The sequence below is a fragment of the Mytilus galloprovincialis genome, chromosome 1 (assembly GCF_965363235.1).
Source record: "Mytilus galloprovincialis chromosome 1, xbMytGall1.hap1.1, whole genome shotgun sequence".
Taxonomy (NCBI): domain Eukaryota; kingdom Metazoa; phylum Mollusca; class Bivalvia; order Mytilida; family Mytilidae; genus Mytilus; species Mytilus galloprovincialis.
In genome coordinates, this window is record NC_134838.1 from 119,884,502 (window position 1) to 119,904,926 (window position 20,425).

General features: G+C 32.0%; 2 protein-coding genes across 5 annotated transcripts in view; one reads left to right on the plus strand and one right to left on the minus strand.

Moving 5' to 3' along the window:
• LOC143055015 (uncharacterized) overlaps positions 1-9,931 on the minus strand; it is a 42,755-nt gene extending 32,824 nt beyond the window's left edge. The window contains exon 1 of one of the 4 annotated variants that reach the window (XM_076228173.1): positions 9,811-9,856. The gene's annotated coding sequence lies outside the window, so the exon portion shown is untranslated. Of the gene's footprint in view, positions 1-9,332; positions 9,462-9,810 lie in introns of those variants that run through there. The other 3 variants (XM_076228153.1, XM_076228166.1, XM_076228159.1) reach the window with 3 other exon arrangements.
• Positions 8,855-20,425, plus strand: part of LOC143054984 (cysteine-rich secretory protein LCCL domain-containing 2-like) — a 65,410-nt gene continuing 53,839 nt past the window's right edge. The window contains exon 1 of the mRNA XM_076228099.1: positions 8,855-8,950. Within this exon, the coding sequence (XP_076084214.1) occupies positions 8,913-8,950 (38 nt within the window). The 5' untranslated portion in view covers positions 8,855-8,912. The remainder of the gene's footprint in view (positions 8,951-20,425) is intronic.

Here is a 20,425-nt window from a genome sequence, read left to right on the forward strand (position 1 = left end):
GTGAATTTTCTAAATATGAAAGTTTTTGTACAATTGAATTGATTTTTAGATAGTTGAATAATAATAATATAGCCTTCCTAGTGGGTTTATATGAACATTTAGATTTATTTTAGCATGTTTTATAAGCCATTTTTCAGTTTGACCGTCCATACGTTCCTATCCGTAGCGCAATAGATTTAAAAATTTTGTATTTTTTTTCAACAAAGATTTGAGGCTCGATCTTTTCAATTCAATTTTATGGAAAAACAGCAGAAATGCATATGATTTTTTTTACCTCTTGATAGATATAATTATGTCTATGGTTTCAGGAAAGGTATCACTCTTATTGATTGAAATTTTCCTTTGAACCAAATTTTTGAGATCTTTGTGACATGTTCAACCCCCTATGTTGCAATATTTGGTATCAAATAAATGCTGATTGTTGCCATGGTCACACAAAAATAAGAGATTATATTTCACCATTATTAGTATTGGAAATCAAATCTATGGACGATTCTCTTTCCATAAATATACACATGCATAACTCAAATATTAAGCCTTATTTATTAGGAAGGAAGGGAAAGAGGGTGTTTAAAAGTTATGAGTGTCAATTCTTAGTTTTTTTCTATCTGTGAATTGACACCCCACCCTAGTGCATAATTTTCTCGCTGCGTTGGGTTGTTTCTTCTATTTGGTCGGCCTTCTGTTTCTTTGACATTTTCCTCATTTCCATTCTCAATTTTATCAAGGATTTACTATACTCAAAGATTTTTTAAAGACACATATATGCTGTTTATGTTACTCCTTTGCGGAAGCAACGTAAAGAAAGAGATGGACAGCAAAGTGATTCTTGTAAATAACTGTTAAGATCAGTTAACAGAGAAAATAATGTCAACAACAGTGAATACTTTAAGTATTAAGTAACAGTTAACAGGAATCTCAATTTAAAAAAAAAACAGTTAACAACATTGCAAATTTTAACAAAACAGATTACAGACAGTTGGTCGAAAACAGTTAACAGTTTTTAAAATTTACCAGTCAAATAACAGTTTTAAACAAATTTAAACCTAGAAAAGGACAAAAACAGTTTAACATAAAAAGGTACCCCCCCCCCCCCCCCCAACAAAAAAATGATCTTTAAACTTAATACTTTATTTTCTTTAAAAGGACGGTAAATTACTATTCATTTCATTTTTGGTCTCTTGTGGAGAGTTGTCTCATTGGCAATCATACCACATCTTCTTTTTTATCTGTATACACTGTGTATCATCGCCATCGGACATTGGGTACTAACGAGGCGGAGAGAAATAGAAAAAAAAAGTAAACAAGTTAAGAATTCATTCAATTTAAAGCATTTCCACTCATTTGATGAGGGTGCCGCTTAAGAAATGATTTTCTGATATATAATTCTTTAAATTATTGGGCTGATAAGTACAAAATTAATACAAGATTTGTGTAATACTCCAAAACTTGCCACTTAGTACCGGAAATTTTTGAGGTCGATCGTCCTCTGTCGCCCCATTCTCAAGATATTGAACTCTTTTTCATTATTTTTCCAGACATGTTTTTAGATTATTATAGTGTGGCATCATATTTTACTGAAATTTGTCAAAAACATGTTTTTTAAAGAATATGAACAAAAACATTGTTTGTTTGTTGTACGGCGAATTAAAGGACGTTGTAGAGCGAATTGCAAAATAACAACTTTTGTCTGTACGGCGTCTTGCAATATATTATAATTTTGAATCTCAATGTCAAAAAAACAGTTAACAACAGTGCAAATTTTAACAAAACAGATTACAGACAGTTGATCGAAAACAGTTAACAGTTTTTAAAATTTACCAGTCAAATAACAGTTTTAAACAAATTTAAACCTTGAAAAGGACAAAAACAGTTTAACATAAAAAGGTACCCCCCCCCCCCCCCCCAATAAAAAAAAAAAGATATTTAAACTTAATACTTTATTTTCTTTAAAAGGACGGTAAATAACTATTCTAAAATTAGCAAGTTGCCATACAGTTGAAAACAAGTTGCCATACAGTAAATTTGTCAACACGAGCAAGTTGGCGTACCCTAGACTTTATTTTTTATGGTCTATATTCTTTAAAATACATCTTTTTGACAACAAATTTCAGTAAATATGATGCCACACTATCATAATCTAAAAACGTGTCTGAAAAAATAACGAATCAAAGAGCTGAATAGCTCTGACGGGAAAGACGGCCGTTGTTTCCGTACTATTTTTTTTTTGGGGGGGGGGGGGGGGGAGGGGGGAGGGTAAGAATGAAAAAAAGAACAGGTTGACATTATTGAAATCAATTGTGGTTTAATGTAAGTTCCTTTCCTTAGTTTAGGATTCAATTTGGACCAATGGAAGAAATCTGCATTTTCTAAATCTAAACATTCAATTTAGTTGATAGTTAATTATCTAAAATTCAACTGAATTCTGTCATTTAACATGTTTAAGGATGTAGTCTTCTGACTTTTCAGTCTCGTTTAGTCTCGTTGAAATCTCGTTCTTGAATTATTTCCAAAAAATGTGATACAAGTGGAAATAATATGCATTTTGTTCTTAAAAATGAGAAAAATCACAAAAATAGAAAATTGACAGCATGGTAAATTTTACTCAAAAAAGCATCAAAATATGATAAAACTTTCTTTTATTAACAATCTACCTATAGTTTTTTTTTAAGTAAAATTTATTCAGATTGGTCCACTTTATCTTAATAGAAAGTATAAAAAAAATTTAATTGTAGAACTGTGATTTTTTTCACGATAATAGCCCAAAAAACGGTAAAAGTCGATGAAAAATTGGAAAATCATCAAAATTGGGCATTTTTAGAGGGCCGTAGAAAAAAAGAAGTCCACTACCATATGATTTTTTCTTCACCAATTATTTTGTTAGAGTCTTTTAAACCCAAAAATCAGGTTAAGAAAAAAAGTTTAATTCTAGAAATTTTTGGCTCCTCAGAGGTGTACGTCCTTAACAACAACTACAATTCTTTGAAATCTTAATTGTGTACCACTGAACTGCAGGCTAGGGTGATTTTTCCATTTTTTGTGACAGTACTCTAAGATTTTTATTTTTTTTCTCAAGAAAGTTAGGACCGAAAAATCTATTCAGTTTTAAATTTCAAATGATTAAGTTCCCAGTTACAACTCTCATCACAAGGATACAGGTACTAATAAAAAAAAAATTGATGTAAACTGTGAGAAGCTTGTTTCCAGATCCTACATTTTGAAACATTTGTAAATTTCATGAATAGATAGGTTTAAACTACAAAATGCAACATTTTTAATTTAATTATTTCTTTACCATTACAATGATTATGTTGGTACACAAATTTAGTTTTAATGGAAGACTACTACATGTAATCATATACTAAACAAGTACACACCCGTGATATCGCGGGTCTGTGACTGAATTAAAGTATATAACTATGCCTAAGCCTTATTTTAGTAATTGGTATTGTCATCTGATAAAGTCATGTCGATTATAAGATACACAGTTTTCTCTGCTTTCAAATCTTTCTGTTTGAACCCGTCGACCTGGAACTTATCAATTATTGGAAATATTAATTATTTGGAAAACAAAAGGTCCAGGCTATCCAGGAATGGGGTATTTTTTAATCAACAGCATTGTCCTATATTAGTTATCTTAGAAAGTCTTGCTGATTGCTGAATAAAGCTACAATAGGGAACAATTTGACAATGATTGAATTTAGTAGTGTCAGCCCTTTGATTATGACCCGTGTATATAGCAAAATCCTAAATACACCGTTTGGTGGTGCGCCTGTCAAATGCGGAACGTACAGATAAGGTAATAGCTAACAGGTGAATATACTATTGGTATCGGTATCGGATTAGACCCGGAACTTGTTAATTATTGGCAATATTAATTATTTGGAAAACAAAAGGGCCAGTGGTGTAATTTTTAATCTACACCATTGTCCTATATTAGTTATATATAGAGTTGAATTCTTTGATTTGTCGTTTTTACCCGATGACGGCTGACAAATTGGACCTCGTAATTTTAGTATTATAGATATCACATTTTAAGTGTTCAGATACATTTACTTTTATATTAGTGAATAATTACTCATCAATTGAGGTGCTCCTGAATTGGAGGAAGATTCTCAAAACAGAATTTTACAAACAAAAAATGAAAATCAAAGCACCAAAGGCGCTGTAGGCAGTTAAGTAAAAAAAAGGAGAGGCAAACTTGGCAGAAGTTAAGACGAATATTGTTGAAAAATTGGTGAAAATATTATCTCGGCTATTTCTCAAGTATTGATTTCTCAAGTACTGAATAATGTTTGTACCCTAAAGTTTTCACTATCCAATCCTGCCACTTAGAGTTAAAATTGTGCCTGTCCATATTGAGGACCCAGTAATTTGGTAATTGTTGCTGTATATCATATCCATTTTTCATAATTGTTTTGTACATAAATCAGGCTGCTGTAGTTTTATTGTTTTACATTTGTAATTTTCTGGTCTTTTAAAGCTTACTATGCAGTATACATGTAGGTTTTGCTAATAGTTACAAGCTGCATGGAGGATTATTCTAATCAGATTAATAATTTCAATAATGGGGTCCAGCAGTGGTGTATGGTTTAATTCAACTATATTCTAAAGTATGAATATGCCATATTAGCAGTTTTAGTTGCATCAGTTGGTGCACCTACATTGTATGCACAATCATCAAATCATAGATGAAACTATCTTAAGTGGTTTAATTTTCTTGTAAGTTATATTACAATAAATGCTGATGTTGTTATAATGGTCTAGCAATGATACAACATTTTTTGAAGCCTGTATGGTTGCCTAACTATAATTGCTTACTTTCTTCATTTATTTTGGTGGATATATATATAGTTGTCTCATTATGATGCATTGGCTATCATTCCACATATTCTTATCTTTATAATAATTGTACATGTCTTATCTATAATCAGCTTTTAATACAGAGACATGTTTTGCCTATTTGTTATTTTGATAATACAAATAATACATGACTGATTGTACAGGGCTGAACAATCCCTATGGAAATAAGATGTGCCAACACTTAATATACAACTGCTTACCAAATAACATTGACTTTTCATAAGTTGTCCCCTTTAAACAAACCCTAACACATAGATTGCTGGTTTCTTAAACTAACATAATTATAGTCAAAGTCAATAGATGATGCATATGACCGAGGGGTAAGGACCAAATATCCTCTATGGAACTGAAACGTACTAATGCTTCTTCACCTACATGGCAATCATCATTAACGTACGACGATTGGTTTCCTTCATAGTAAAATAATCAAAAGCTTTATGAAATTTCAAAGTAACGTAAGTTTCCAAGTAAAAAGAGAATAATTTAGGGGGCAGGGTCAAATATCCTCAATAGAAATTGAAAGTGACAAAGTTTATACAACTGCACACCAAATATCATTGACCATTCACTAGTGGTTCCTTAATAACTCGCCTAATCAAAAACTAATACATGTAAACTAAGTTTCAGAGTCAATTGACTATGACAAAGGGGGTGGGGCTAAATATTCTGGTAATCAGGTAATGAGATATACCTATGCTAACACAACTGGGTACCAAATATCATTGACCTCCCATAAACTAGACCTAATCACACAATCACAAACTACATTTTTGTAATACATTGTTGATGCTGACCATACAACACACCTATATATACATGTATGCCTCTCTTTTTGACTCTGTCATCTTTGGCAAGACAAAAATTCCAACAAATTTGATACAAATGTTTTGTCCATCTTTTTTTAATATTTCTTTATTCTTATTTTCTTAAATAAATCAATGCTGCATTTACACATAATTCGATATCAATTTGAAACGTTTAAAATGTTTAATGTCTACTTCAATACGGGTCAAAATCACTTCACTGTCCAAATGAGCTTAATTTTTAACTCAATTAATAATATTCATTTGTTGTAACTGCTGGCAAGTTTATAAATAATTCCTGTCAGAAAGCTGAATCAAAACTTGTTGTATTAGTTGACATGATTACACCTGGCAAAAACAATCTTCAAAATTGATCATGTATGTAGATTTACATGTAGGTATATGTAAATATTTTCATAACATCGTACATGTAGTAGTCTAGAGTTTCATTGTTGTTGTGGAACTATAGGGGTGAATAGACAATCCAGTTGCTACAGAGAATCATGTATTGTACATATACATATACATGGATGCCTTGCCTCTTCTTGTATTAGCCATTGCAAAAGATTGGAATCAAGCTGAAATAAAAACAAATACAAATAGGTATAATATTCATTATTGCTTTAAATTTTTTACATATACAATGTAGCATAAAGGCTTCATGTCACGTCCACTTGTATTTTTGTCCATCTAATGAGTTAACCTTTTTCAACTGATTTTTATAGTTCGTTTTCATGTTGTACTGTTATACCACTGTCCCAGGTTAGGGGAGGGTTGGGATCCCGCTAACATGTTCAACCCCGCCACATTATTTACCTTTGTGCCTGTCCCAAGTCAGGAGCCTGTGTAATTCAGTGGTAATCGTTTGTTTATGTGTTACATATTTGTTTTTCGTTCATTTTTTTTATATAAATAAGGCTGTTAGTTTTCTCGTTTGAATTGTTTTGCATTGTCTTATTGGGGCCTTTTATATGGGGTATGGGCTTTGCTCATTGTTGAAGGCTGCACGGTGACCTATAGTTGTTAATGTCTGTGTCATTTTGGTCTCTTGTGGACAGTTGTCTCATTGGCAATCATACCACATCTTCTTTTTTATATATTCATGTCTAAAATCTTTATGTATTAGTTTTTTCCATGTTCATGTTCATTGAGGCCCTTATAATTACATTTGTAATGCTTAAATTCTCTAGGGTCCCAAGTCAGGATCGTCTGGCCTTTGTTAGACCCCCCCCCCCCCCTCTTGTTAGTCTTGTATGATTTTCAATTATAGATTCTTCAGTGTATAATTCTAACTTAAGTTTAGTATGACATGAACTCCATAATCATTGAACTAGTAACTTTTGTTTAGGGGTCAATTGAAGCAAGCCTTCATGTTTGAGAGTTTCTCGCTGCATTGAAGACCATTTGGTGGCCTTCGGCTGTTCTCAGCTCTTTGGTCGTGTTGTTGTCTTTTTAGCACATTCCCCATTTTCATTCCAATTTTATTTGAAATTGTTAGTGAAATATCTTGATCACGGATTCGCTGTCATCCATTGCCAATGTTATAATAAAATAATATATCTGTTCTATATGTAGGAATTCAGAAAAATACTGTTTGTAACTTGTTAAAAACGTAACTTCGTAACGCACAACGTTACCTTCTACAGGCTTCTTTTCGTACCATGCGAGTTTTATTTCACAGTAATTTCATAGAAAAGTGGTTTACCAGTATCAAGTTGCTGAAGGAAACGAAAAGTTATGATTCTTGAAAATTTCACGAATGCTTAAAATCCGGAAAATGAAAGTGCTTGTAAATCCAAATCAATTACGGCTTGGGAAGCGTCACAAATTTCGTACTTAATATTTTACAATTATATACTTTTGAAGTGAAATAATGCTGTCCATTAGCAAATTATTGATAAAGTAGTAATCCTTATATTTTTTAAGCGCCTTTGGCTATATCAAAGCACATGTAGCAGTCTGTAACACCAAAGCCTTAACTAAAACACGATTAAGGAAACCATCTTGAAATGACCTTGACATCGACAAAATCTATAAATACGTATTCAAATGAGGTCCCGATTAACATTGCAAAGGCCCTGATCGAGTATAATGTTTGGGGGTTTCCACGATACATAGCAAGTACAGAGAGACACGATGACAAATAATAATAACATCAGCTTGCATTAAATAATTAATTTAAATAAAATACATATCTTCATACAATGTAGAAATAAAATAATCAAGTATTCTTACAAATTCAAGACTTATACATGCAGAGAGGAAGTAAGACAATGCTTTTAAATATTTACCTTTATTGGGATGGAATCCACCAAATTCAACGGCGTGACTGATTAAAAATAGCCGCAAAATTATATCCATGCGCCATTTGGCATATTTTAATGCCTTCATTACAAACATTTTCGGCAATGAAATTATTCTTACAATAGCTCACTTACATCTTCATCAAAAGTACAGACGATAAAAAGCTATGCTTAACTTTTTAATTAGCACTTTTTCAAATGGGGAACATCAATTGTTTTGGGAAAATCGACGATCATTTAAGGTAATCTTCCTTATATCTATTGTTTTTCATAACAAAAAGTGTGAAAAAAATGTCTAATTAGTTATAAATAATCTACCAGACCTGCCAGATCAGAGAAATGACACTTTTTCAAAAATTCCCAGGGGGGAACCAAAATCCAGGGTGCTCACATAAGGCAGCTTAACTGCCTAAAAATCGTTTCTCTCCCCACGGACTTTGTTTACTTTGAAAGTTGTTGACCTACTAATTAAAGTATTGCATGTTGATGTTTGAATCATATACAGCAAACAAAATTATGTTTAAATTTAACAAATACCAATTTTTAATTAGTGCACGATCTCTTAGAATGATTTAAATAACCAGTGAAGGATATCTTTGCTTCTGTGTAGTGTGGCATTCCAACAATGACGTCACTATAATATAATGTAGGTTGGATATATTTAGAATATCTCGTCATACTGATTTTAAACGTAAATAGTGCAAAGGAGAGCTTAAGATACGATAATTTCACGAGAAACAGAAGGGAAATGAGTAAAAAGTCAATCTATTCATTTGTGTGTCTCCTTATCACCAATCTAAGTAAGATTTGTTGGGGGGGGGGGGGGGGGTTTCCACACTATAAAAACAAAATGAATGATGTGAGGGGATGTCACTCTGGTCAACCCCAAAAGGGATTGACGGCTTGAAGCCGTCTTTCCCAAAAACAGTTCAATATCTTGAGAATGGGGCAACAGAGGACGATAGACCTCAAAATATTCCGGTAATTAATTTTGAACTTATCGGCCTAATAATTTAATGAATTAAATATCAGAAAATCATTTCTTAAGCGGCACCCTCATCAAATGAGTGGGAATGCTTTAAATTGAATGAATTCTTAACTTGTTTACTTTTTTTTCTATTTCTCTCCGCTTCACTGGTACCCAATTTCCGGTGGCGATGATACACAGTGGTATATATAGCTCAATTTTCAGTGCAGCTAACCAACCCTCCAACCAATATCTACATGTATGACCATGTATGTATGTATGTATGGAGAATGTATATGTTTTTATTACTTTGTATACAGTTACTGACTGATTCTGTTGAGTCTTTCTAGATATTTCAACATAAATAGAACCATACTTTTTTGTATATATAATTACCTTGAATGAATTTTCAATTAAAAAATCCATGAAACTCTTAAGATTCAGTGTAGAATAACTGGTTTTTGACACCTCAGACAGAAAAGTCGTCCTTACAATATAACATGTGCTATTTATATTTATCTGTTTATTTTTATCTATATTTAGCCCTCGATCGCTAGCCAATCACCAATCCGTGAAGGGCATGTCATGGGTATATTTTAGATGATACTATCCCAAATCTCCAATTTCACGTAAAGTGCTTTGTTTCCTGTGTGCTTTTATAATTTTGTAGTGTAATCATATACGTTTATTTTCTTCTTCCCTTTACATATAGTACAGGTCTCCCTACATGGGAGTATTATCGTACTGTTATTTTCATTGTAGAATCTAAAAACAATGATATATAAACTGGAAAATAAATACAAAATGGTGTTTTGTTGTGCTGATCCTATAACAACATTATTTAAATGATATACTATACTTCACTTCTACATACCCCTTACAGAATGATAAACTAGTAAACAGGTAAATGATCAATATACACACACACACAACCGATAAAAGTATGGAACACCAAGGATGGCTATATTATTTGCTTTCCACATAATGTGAGAGAATGATTTTCTCCTTTTTCATTATTTGGTGTCTTGTCTTGTATTCAAGAGTTCGTGTCATTGTCAGTGCGATTTTATAATTGATTCATGACTTTCTTTTTAACCATTTCATTTCGTTTATTGATTCGTTCTAGTGATACAATGACTTTCTTATATTTTTTTAATTATTTAAGGAATGACTGTAATATTTTTTTAGTCTATGAAGAAATAACATAAAAAAATTTGGTGCACACTGAATAACGCGCGTATCGGGTTAAATAACAGTGTGCACCACATTTTTTATGTTCTTTCGAATAGACAGAAAAAATATTACAGTAATTTCTTATAATTTAATTCTAAATTCCATTTTAAACCGTAGAAAACCATGAAAAAACGTTGATGACGTCACGGTCACATGATTAAATTATGTCTATGGGCTCATAACAAAACAACGTCAGCCAATCAGAAGACGCGTTACATCCAACATTAAATTATTATAAATTGTGTTATAGACATTAGATGACACAATAGTACGATGAAATGATAGATATTCTCTAAGTTTCCTAATTGTGAATTTGAATGTAAATCATGCGATATTTTATTCAGGAATTAACTTTTTGTTTTAATTTACAGTTCGAATCAATAAAGTAAAAAAATTGAGTTAACAACTTAACTGTATTTCTCTATAGTCCAGCTACTCACACTTTTGTTCATTATGTAAAGTAATTAAAACTAAATATTCAAATAAAATGCCGTTTATATATTTTCAAAAGTTATATTAAGCTGTCAAACTGATTTGACTCAAATTCTCAGATTCGACTTATAACATAGTCATGCTAAAAGTATCCCAATAAAAAAAAGTCGGAAAAAATGCATAACTCGAAATTATGTATTAGCATTTCGTGTGTATTTTAGTCTATATGCTATCTTATTAACCACCGAAGATTGACGACGGTTACATAACCCGATATAAACATAAATTTAACATATACACAAACAGATAGATCAATTAATAAGACTAGAACACACCCGTGATATCGCGGGTCCGTGACTGAGTTAAAGTATATAACTATGCGCAAGCCTTATTTTAGTATTAGTATTGTCATCTAAAGTCATGCCGATTATAAGATACATAGTTTTCTCTGCTTTCAAATCTTTCTGTTTAAACCCGTCGAACTGGAACTTATCAATTATTGGTAATATTAATTATTTTGAAAACAAAAGGTCCTGGAATGGAGTATGTTTTAATCAACAGCATTGTCCTATATCAGTTATAAATAAAGTTGAATTCTTTAATTCGCTGTTTTACGTCATGCCCGCTAACAAATTGAAAACTGTATCTATCCGCCTTATTTTTAGTCACAGATTTTTAGTATTCGTATTGTTATCTAAGAAAGTCTTACTGATTAAAATACTACAATTATAGGTAACAATTTGACAATTTAGTAGTGTCAACCCTGTGATTATGACCCGTGTATATAGCATATTAATCCTGAATACACCGTTTGGTGGTGCGCCTGTCAGTTGCGGAACGTACAGATAAGGTAATAGGTAACAGGTGAATATACTACTGGTATCGGTATCGGACTCGACCCGGAACGTCTTAATTATTGGCAATATTAATTACGTGGAAAACAAAAGGGCCTGGAGTGGTGTAATTTTTAATCTACACCGTTGTACTATATTAGTTATATATAAAGTTGAATTCTTTGATTAGTCGTTTTTACGTGATGACGGCTGAAAAATTAGACCTCGTAATTTTAGTATTATAGATAAGAAAACTTTATTTTGATTCTGCAGAATATACAACACAAGCTCTAGGGAGCTTTTGACCGAATATAAAAACATTTAAATACCATAAAAACAGTTTAATTTGACATATAAAACAACCTGTAATACAAAGTTGAATCTCACATATACATAGCATGAATAAAATAAGCAACAAATAGAATGAAGTTAAACACGCTAGAACAGAGCAACCAAAAGCAACATAAATAATAACTAATTTGTGCAATTGAATTTTTCAATGTCTGTTTGAATTTATATTATAGATTAAAACAAAATGTTAATAATCGTTTTTACTTGTATAAGAATCAGATTATTGTGTATCTAATTAGTCAGATGGCTTACCCTTATTTAACTTTCAATTTTACTAGCTGAACACGCCTAGTTCAATTTTTTTCATAATAATATTGATGATGTCTAACCAATAGAATAATCATTTACTAGGAAAAACATGATTCACATTCGTTCTTAGCAATTATACGTATATATACAGAAAAAACAACCTTAAAGAACGTACAAGCTAGCTTAAAGTGATGACGGGCTGAGCTGAAAATCTACGATTGAGTAATGAATTTCCCAACTTATAATAACCATTTTGAACTTGGCTATAATGTTATGAGTGAACATTCAAGAGTTTTTACAGGAAAACTAATTATTGAAAGATTTCAAGTCGTTCGAAATTCATACAAATAGGGCACTTGAAAGAAAACAATAATGTTGTGTAGCTCTCACTGAAGCACACACGAACACTTTTTTATTCTATTTTACCAACCCTTACAGAACTGAAATGCAGCTTGCTGTATGTCTGCTGCAAACAAAATGCTTGCAGGAACCCTTTGAATAATGTTTGCAGATGTTCGCAGCTAGCTGCAAACCTCTTGCAAACATTGCAGCTTTTTGCTGCAAGCTTGCGGCAAGGTTGCAGAAACAAATATGTTTGCTGTAAAATTGCAGGAAAAACTAGAATATAAGGGATGTTCGCAGCTAGATTGCAGGAATCTTTGACAATTTTATATGTTTGCAAGAGCATTGCAAGAAACTACATAAAACGACTGAGCATGTATGCCTATTGGTAACTTCCTGGAAGATAAAGATTTGAAATTTGAAAATGTTGGTGATGTTTGTGTTCAGGGAGGCATTATAGTTTGGCAATTAACAGATAAGTTTTTAAAGACATTATTTGTAAGTATATTTTCGTCGTAGAATTTTAACGTATGAAATTCATTCCGTCCACAGATATCTGCATGAGGTTTAAAATACATTTTCAAATATGTTACCATGCAATGTACATGCAGTACTCCCTCATATGCTTAGAGATTATAACTTACAAAATATATGTAAGTCTAGTTGAATTTTGTGACAATTTTAGTTTAACTATAGCTGTATATAATCATATACATGCGTAAAGAAAATTTCAAATAAATCTTTTTAACTTTAGATTCATGTATGTAATTCATTTGAGAACGTACTTGGAATTAATTTAACTTATTAAACATGTTAAAAGGTATAAACTTATGCTATGATAATTTTTCAAATAATAAAGTAATTGAATTATTTTATGAATGGATGGATGTAACATACCTTTTTAAGAATTTGCTATGTAATATATAGATAAAATGATGTGTACACAACATGACATTGGTTAATTGTATAACAGATTGATTTGAATAAAAATGTTTGCAGCAGGTCTGCAGAAAACACACAGGAGAAAGATTAATTTGCATAAATATGTTTGCAGCATGTCTGCGGCAAACACTCATTTGCATATAAATGTTTGCAGCAGGTCTGCGGCAAACACTAATTTGCATGGTAAATTGTTTGCAGCAGACCTGCAGCGTATTTGCAGTAAACATGCCGCAAACACGGACTCTATGTTCTCTGCAAGTCTGCAGCAAGTTCGCAGCAGACTTGCAGCAAATGTTTGCAGGAGGCTGATTTTTTCAGTAAGGGAAGTGTCCTAAATTAAATGGAAACTTGGCCCTCCATAACATTTATAACTTATTTCGAAATATCACGCTAGAGTATTAATTTACATAAGTTTATCGCCCACAAACAAAATATACTTTATATGTTAAAAAAATATGTAGTAATTTAAGGATGTGTAAATGAACACAGTTTTTGACACACAACAACGATACACAATTTTATCTCTTATTCCTTTGATTTCACTACATTTGTTTGCTTTTTATTAATTTATTTAGGGTCCATAATTCGTTGTTATTATGAGAACAATTGAACTAGGTGTGTTCAGCTAGCAAAATGTTAATAATCGTTTTTACTTGTATAAGAATCAGATTATTGTGTATCGAATTAGTCAAATGATTTACCCTTATTTAACTTTCAATTTTACTAGCTGAACACGCCTAGTTCAATTTTTTTCATAATAACATTGATGGTGTCTAACCAATAAGATAATCATTTACTAAGAAGGTAAACATGATTCACATTCATTATTAACTATTATACGTATATATATTTTTTTGGAAAACAGACTGACGAACGTACAAGCTAGCTTAAAGTGATGACGGGCTGAGCTTAAAATCTACGATTGAGTAATGAATTTCCAAACTTATAATAACTATTTTGAACTTGGCTATAATGTTATGAGTGAACATTCAATAGTTTTTACAGGAAAACTAATTATTGAAAGATTTCAAGTCGTTCGAAATTCATACAAATAGGGCACTTGAAAGAAAACAATAATGTTGTGTAGCTCTCACTGAAGCACACACGAACACTTTTTTTTATTCTATTTTACCAAGTGTCCTAAATTAAATGGAAACTTGTGCCTCCATAACATTTATTACTTATTTCGAAATATCACGATAGAGTATTAATTTACATAAGTTTATCGCCCACAAACTAATAAATATACTTTATATGTTAAAAAAATATGTAGAAATTTAAGGATGTGTAAATGAACACAGTTTTTGACATACATCAACGATACACAATTTTATCTCTTATTCCTTTGATTTCACTACATTTGTTTGCTTTTTATTAATTTATTTATGGTCCATAAATCGTTGTTATTATGAGAACAATTGAACTAGGTGTGTTCAGCTAGCAAAATTGAAAGTTTAACCTATACGATAAGGTATGGAACACCAAGGGTGGCTATATTATTTGTTTTCTTCGTAATGTGAGTGCATGATATTCCCGTTCTTCATTATTTATTTTGTATTCAAAATATCGTGTCATTAATAGTGCGAAAAAATTGATTGCACGAATAAGCTATCTATTTGTATCTAGGATTATGTTTATATCGGGTTATATTTATAATTATAATTACCGTCGTCAATCTTCAAAAGGTCACCTCGATGGTTAATTACATGGCATATAGACTAAAATACACACGAAACGCTAATACATAATTTCGAGTTAGGCATTTTTTCAGTCTTTTTTTTTTTTTTAATTTGGATATACGTTTAAAGATGCGATAAAACTTTTTATCTGTTTAAGCGCACGAATTTCATGATAGCCTAGCCAGGAGATTTCTAGCTAGGCTTATGGGATAACCTAATCTAACATGTTCTTTTTGTATATTTATCAAGTATATCCTGAAAGAAAACACAATGTTAATGTATTTCCACAGATTCACATAACTGTGCTTTGGCTCTTTTTGTATTTCGACATATGAAGTTTTCGAAAGCGTTTGTGTATTTAAAAGTAATTATTATTTTTTACTTTTGGCTTAGGTTATAAAATAAATATCTAGTCATGTGGTAGAAATAAACGCACAGTAAATAACTTATAATTTTTACAGTATGATAATAGAATTAAATTTACGTGAATCCTATAGCTCTGGAATGACAGATCAGAAAAATTCTAAATAGATCGATCTCCTTCCGTTTCTTATTTTAGCAACTGTAGATAGTTTCGAGCATACTCAACTTATGGTACAATATATGCAAATAGTAATTTAATTAAATCTGAGTGCTGAAGTCTCGTAACTCTGCAAAGTGAGCCAAGAATTTATCAAAATCGAAAGGAGGCTTCAATCTATCACCCCTACCCAATCCCCATAAAAAAAGAAGAAAAACGCGTAAAGTTTTATGGAAATCAATCCAAACAGTTTGGAGTAAGTGCGCAAAAAATTTCACTATGGATCAGGAGTGCCACTCCGATGTATAAAAAAAAATCGAAAAAGGATTTTTTATTTCCATCCTAATGTTGCAAAAGAATTTTATTGACATTGTTAGAGCACTTTTGAAACTTTGGACGAAAGAGGAATGTACACGCGGAATGATGGGTTACGATACTATGTTTCGTTCAGTCTAAGACGAGCATTTAATACCACACTTTTCATTCTATACACAAACGAGATCTTTATATGTATCCCGTTTTTCTGATCTGTTATTCCAGAGTTATATGACTATGACTATCAGATATTCTTATCTGCCATTTCAGATTAATAAAAGATAACCGTCCGATTTTCTGATCTGTCATTTCAGAGTTATAGGAAGATAACCGTCCGATTTTCTGATCTGTCATTCCAAAGTTATAGGGCGAAGACCGTCAGACTTTCTGATTTCTCATTCCAGAGTTATATGACCATTATACGATGTTTCAATTGTCGTAACTACAGTCCTGTCCCCTTTATACCGAATGTGACCAAACGAATTAGACTTGTTACCGGGTTTGTACTAACACGAGCAACACGACGAATGCCACAGTTGGAGCAGGATCTGCCTTCCCTTTCTGAGCACGTGAGATCACCCCCAGTTTTTGATGGGGTTCATGTTGCTTAATCTTTAGTTTTCTATGTTGTGTTTCTTGTACTATGGGTATAGTGTGTCTTTCTATGTTGTACTATGGTTATAGTGTGTCTTTCTATGTTGTACTATGGTTATAGTGTGTCTTTCTATGTTGTACTATGGTTATAGTGTGTCTTTCTATGTTGTACTATGGTTATAGTGTGTCTTTTTCTGTGTTGTACTATGGTTATAGTGTGTCTTTCTTTGTTGTACTATGGTTATAGTGTGTCTTTTTCTTTGTTGTACTATGGTTATAGTGCGTCTTTCTATGTTGTACTATGGTTATAGTGTGTCTTTCTATGTTGTACTATGGTTATAGTGTGTCTTTTTCTGTGTTGTACTATGGTTATAGTGTGTAGTGTGTCTTTCTTTGTTGTACTATGGTTATAGTGTGTCTTTTTCTATGTTGTACTATGGTTATAGTGTGTCTTTCTATCTTGTACTATGGTTATAGTGTGTCTTTCTATGTTGTACTATGGTTATAGTGTGTAGTGTGTCTTTCTGTGTTGTACTATGGTTATAGTGTGTCTTTCTATGTTGTACTATGGTTATAGTGTGTCTTTCTATGTTGTACTATGGTTATAGTGTGTCTTTTTCTGTGTTGTACTATGGTTATAGTGTGTAGTGTGTCTTTCTTTGTTGTACTATGGTTATAGTGTGTCTTTTTCTATGTTGTACTATGGTTATAGTGTGTCTTTCTATCTTGTACTATGGTTATAGTGTGTCTTTCTATGTTGTACTATGGTTATAGTGTGTAGTGTGTCTTTCTTTGTTGTACTATGGTTATAGTGTGTCTTTCTATGTTGTACTATGGTTATAGTGTGTCTTTCTTTGTTGTACTATGGTTATAGTGTGTCTTTCTATGTTGTACTATGGTTATAGTGTGTCTTTCTATGTTGTACTATGGTTATAGTGTGTCTTTCTATCTTGTACTATGGTTATAGTGTGTCTTTCTATGTTGTACTATGGTTATAGTGTGTAGTGTGTCTTTCTTTGTTGTACTATGGTTATAGTGTGTCTTTCTATGTTGTACTATGGTTATAGTGTGTCTTTCTATGTTGTACTATGGGTATAGTGTGTCTTTCTATGTTGTACTATGGTTATAGTGTGTCTTTCTATGTTGTACTATGGTTATAGTGTGTCTTTCTATGTTGTACTATGGTTATAGTGTGTCTTTTTCTGTGTTGTACTATGGTTATAGTGTGTAGTGTGTCTTTCTTTGTTGTACTATGGTTATAGTGTGTCTTTTTCTTTGTTGTACTATGGTTATAGTGTGTCTTTCTGTGTTGTACTATGGTTATAGTGTGTCTTTCTATGTTGTACTATGGTTATAGTGTGTCTTTCTATGTTGTACTATGGTTATAGTGTGTCTTTCTATGTTGTACTATGGTTATAGTGTGTCTTTCTATGTTGTACTATGGTTATAGTGTGTATTTCTATGTTGTACTATGGTTATAGTGTGTCTTTCTATCTTGTACTATGGTTATAGTGTGTCTTTCTATGTTGTACTATGGTTATAGTGTGTCTTTCTATGTTGTACTATGGTTATAGTGTGTCTTTTTCTGTGTTGTACTATGGTTATAGTGTGTAGTGTGTCTTTCTTTGTTGTACTATGGTTATAGTGTGTCTTTTTCTATGTTGTACTATGGTTATAGTGTGTCTTTCTATCTTGTACTATGGTTATAGTGTGTCTTTCTATGTTGTACTATGGTTATAGTGTGTAGTGTGTCTTTCTATGTTGTACTATGGTTATAGTGTGTCTTTTTCTTTGTTGTACTATGGTTATAGTGTGTCTTTCTATGTTGTACTATGGTTATAGTGTGTCTTTCTATGTTGTACTATGGTTATAGTGTGTCTTTCTATGTTGTACTATGGTTATAGTGTGTCTTTTTCTGTGTTGTACTATGGTTATAGTGTGTAGTGTGTCTTTCTTTGTTGTACTATGGTTATAGTGTGTCTTTTTCTATGTTGTACTATGGTTATAGTGTGTCTTTCTATCTTGTACTATGGTTATAGTGTGTCTTTCTATGTTGTACTATGGTTATAGTGTGTAGTGTGTCTTTCTTTGTTGTACTATGGTTATAGTGTGTCTTTCTATGTTGTACTATGGTTATAGTGTGTCTTTCTTTGTTGTACTATGGTTATAGTGTGTCTTTCTATGTTGTACTATGGTTATAGTGTGTCTTTCTATGTTGTACTATGGTTATAGTGTGTCTTTCTATGTTGTACTATGGTTATAGTGTGTCTTTCTATGTTGTACTATGGTTATAGTGTGTCTTTCTATGTTGTACTATGGTTATAGTGTGTCTTTCTTTGTTGTACTATGGTTATAGCGTGTCTTTCTATGTTGTAGTATGGTTATAGTGTGTCTTTCTATGTTGTACTATGGTTATAGTGTGTCTTTCTATGTTGTACTATGGTTATAGTGTGTAGTGTGTCTTTCTATGTTGTACTATGGTTATAGTGTGTCTTTTTCTGTGTTGTACTATGGTTATAGTGTGTAGTGTGTCTTTCTGTGTTGTACTATGGTTATAGTGTGTCTTTCTATGTTGTACTATGGTTATAGTGTGTCTTTCTATGTTGTACTATGGTTATAGTGTGTCTTTTTCTGTGTTGTACTATGGTTATAGTGTGTAGTGTGTCTTTCTTTGTTGTACTATGGTTATAGTGTGTCTTTTTCTATGTTGTACTATGGTTATAGTGTGTCTTTCTATCTTGTACTATGGTTATAGTGTGTCTTTCTATGTTGTACTATGGTTATAGTGTGTAGTGTGTCTTTCTTTGTTGTACTATGGTTATAGTGTGTCTTTCTATGTTGTACTATGGTTATAGTGTGTCTTTCTTTGTTGTACTATGGTTATAGTGTGTCTTTCTATGTTGTACTATGGTTATAGTGTGTCTTTCTATGTTGTACTATGGTTATAGTGTGTCTTTCTATGTTGTACTATGGTTATAGTGTGTCTTTCTATCTTGTACTATGGTTATAGTGTGTCTTTCTATGTTGTACTATGGTTATAGTGTGTAGTGTGTCTTTCTTTGTTGTACTATGGTTATAGTGTGTCTTTCTATGTTGTACTATGGTTATAGTGTGTCTTTCTATGTTGTACTATGGTTATAGTGTGTCTTTTTCTGTGTTGTACTATGGTTATAGTGTGTCTTTTTCTTTGTTGTACTATGGTTATAGTGTGTCTTTCTGTGTTGTACTATGGTTATAGTGTGTCTTTCTATGTTGTACTATGGTTATAGTGTGTCTTTCTATGTTGTACTATGGTTATAGTGTGTCTTTTTCTGTGTTGTACTATGGTTATAGTGTGTAGTGTGTCTTTCTTTGTTGTACTATGGTTATAGTGTGTCTTTTTCTATGTTGTACTATGGTTATAGTGTGTCTTTCTATCTTGTACTATGGTTATAGTGTGTCTTTCTATGTTGTACTATGGTTATAGTGTGTAGTGTGTCTTTCTTTGTTGTACTATGGTTATAGTGTGTCTTTCTATGTTGTACTATGGTTATAGTGTGTCTTTCTATGTTGTACTATGGTTATAGTGTGTAGTGTGTCTTTCTATGTTGTACTATGGTTATAGTGTGTCTTTCTGTGTTGTACTATGGTTATAGTGTGTCTTTCTATGTTGTACTATGGTTATAGTGTGTCTTTCTATGTTGTACTATGGTTATAGTGTGTCTTTCTATGTTGTACTATGGTTATAGTGTGTCTTTCTATGTTGTACTATGGTTATAGTGTGTCTTTCTATGTTGTACTATGGTTATAGTGTGTATTTCTATGTTGTACTATGGTTATAGTGTGTCTTTCTTTGTTGTACTATGGTTATAGCGTGTCTTTCTATGTTGTAGTATGGTTATAGTGTGTCTTTCTATGTTGTACTATGGTTATAGTGTGTCTTTCTATGTTGTACTATGGTTATAGTGTGTCTTTCTATGTTGTACTATGGTTATAGTGTGTCTTTCTATGTTGGGATGA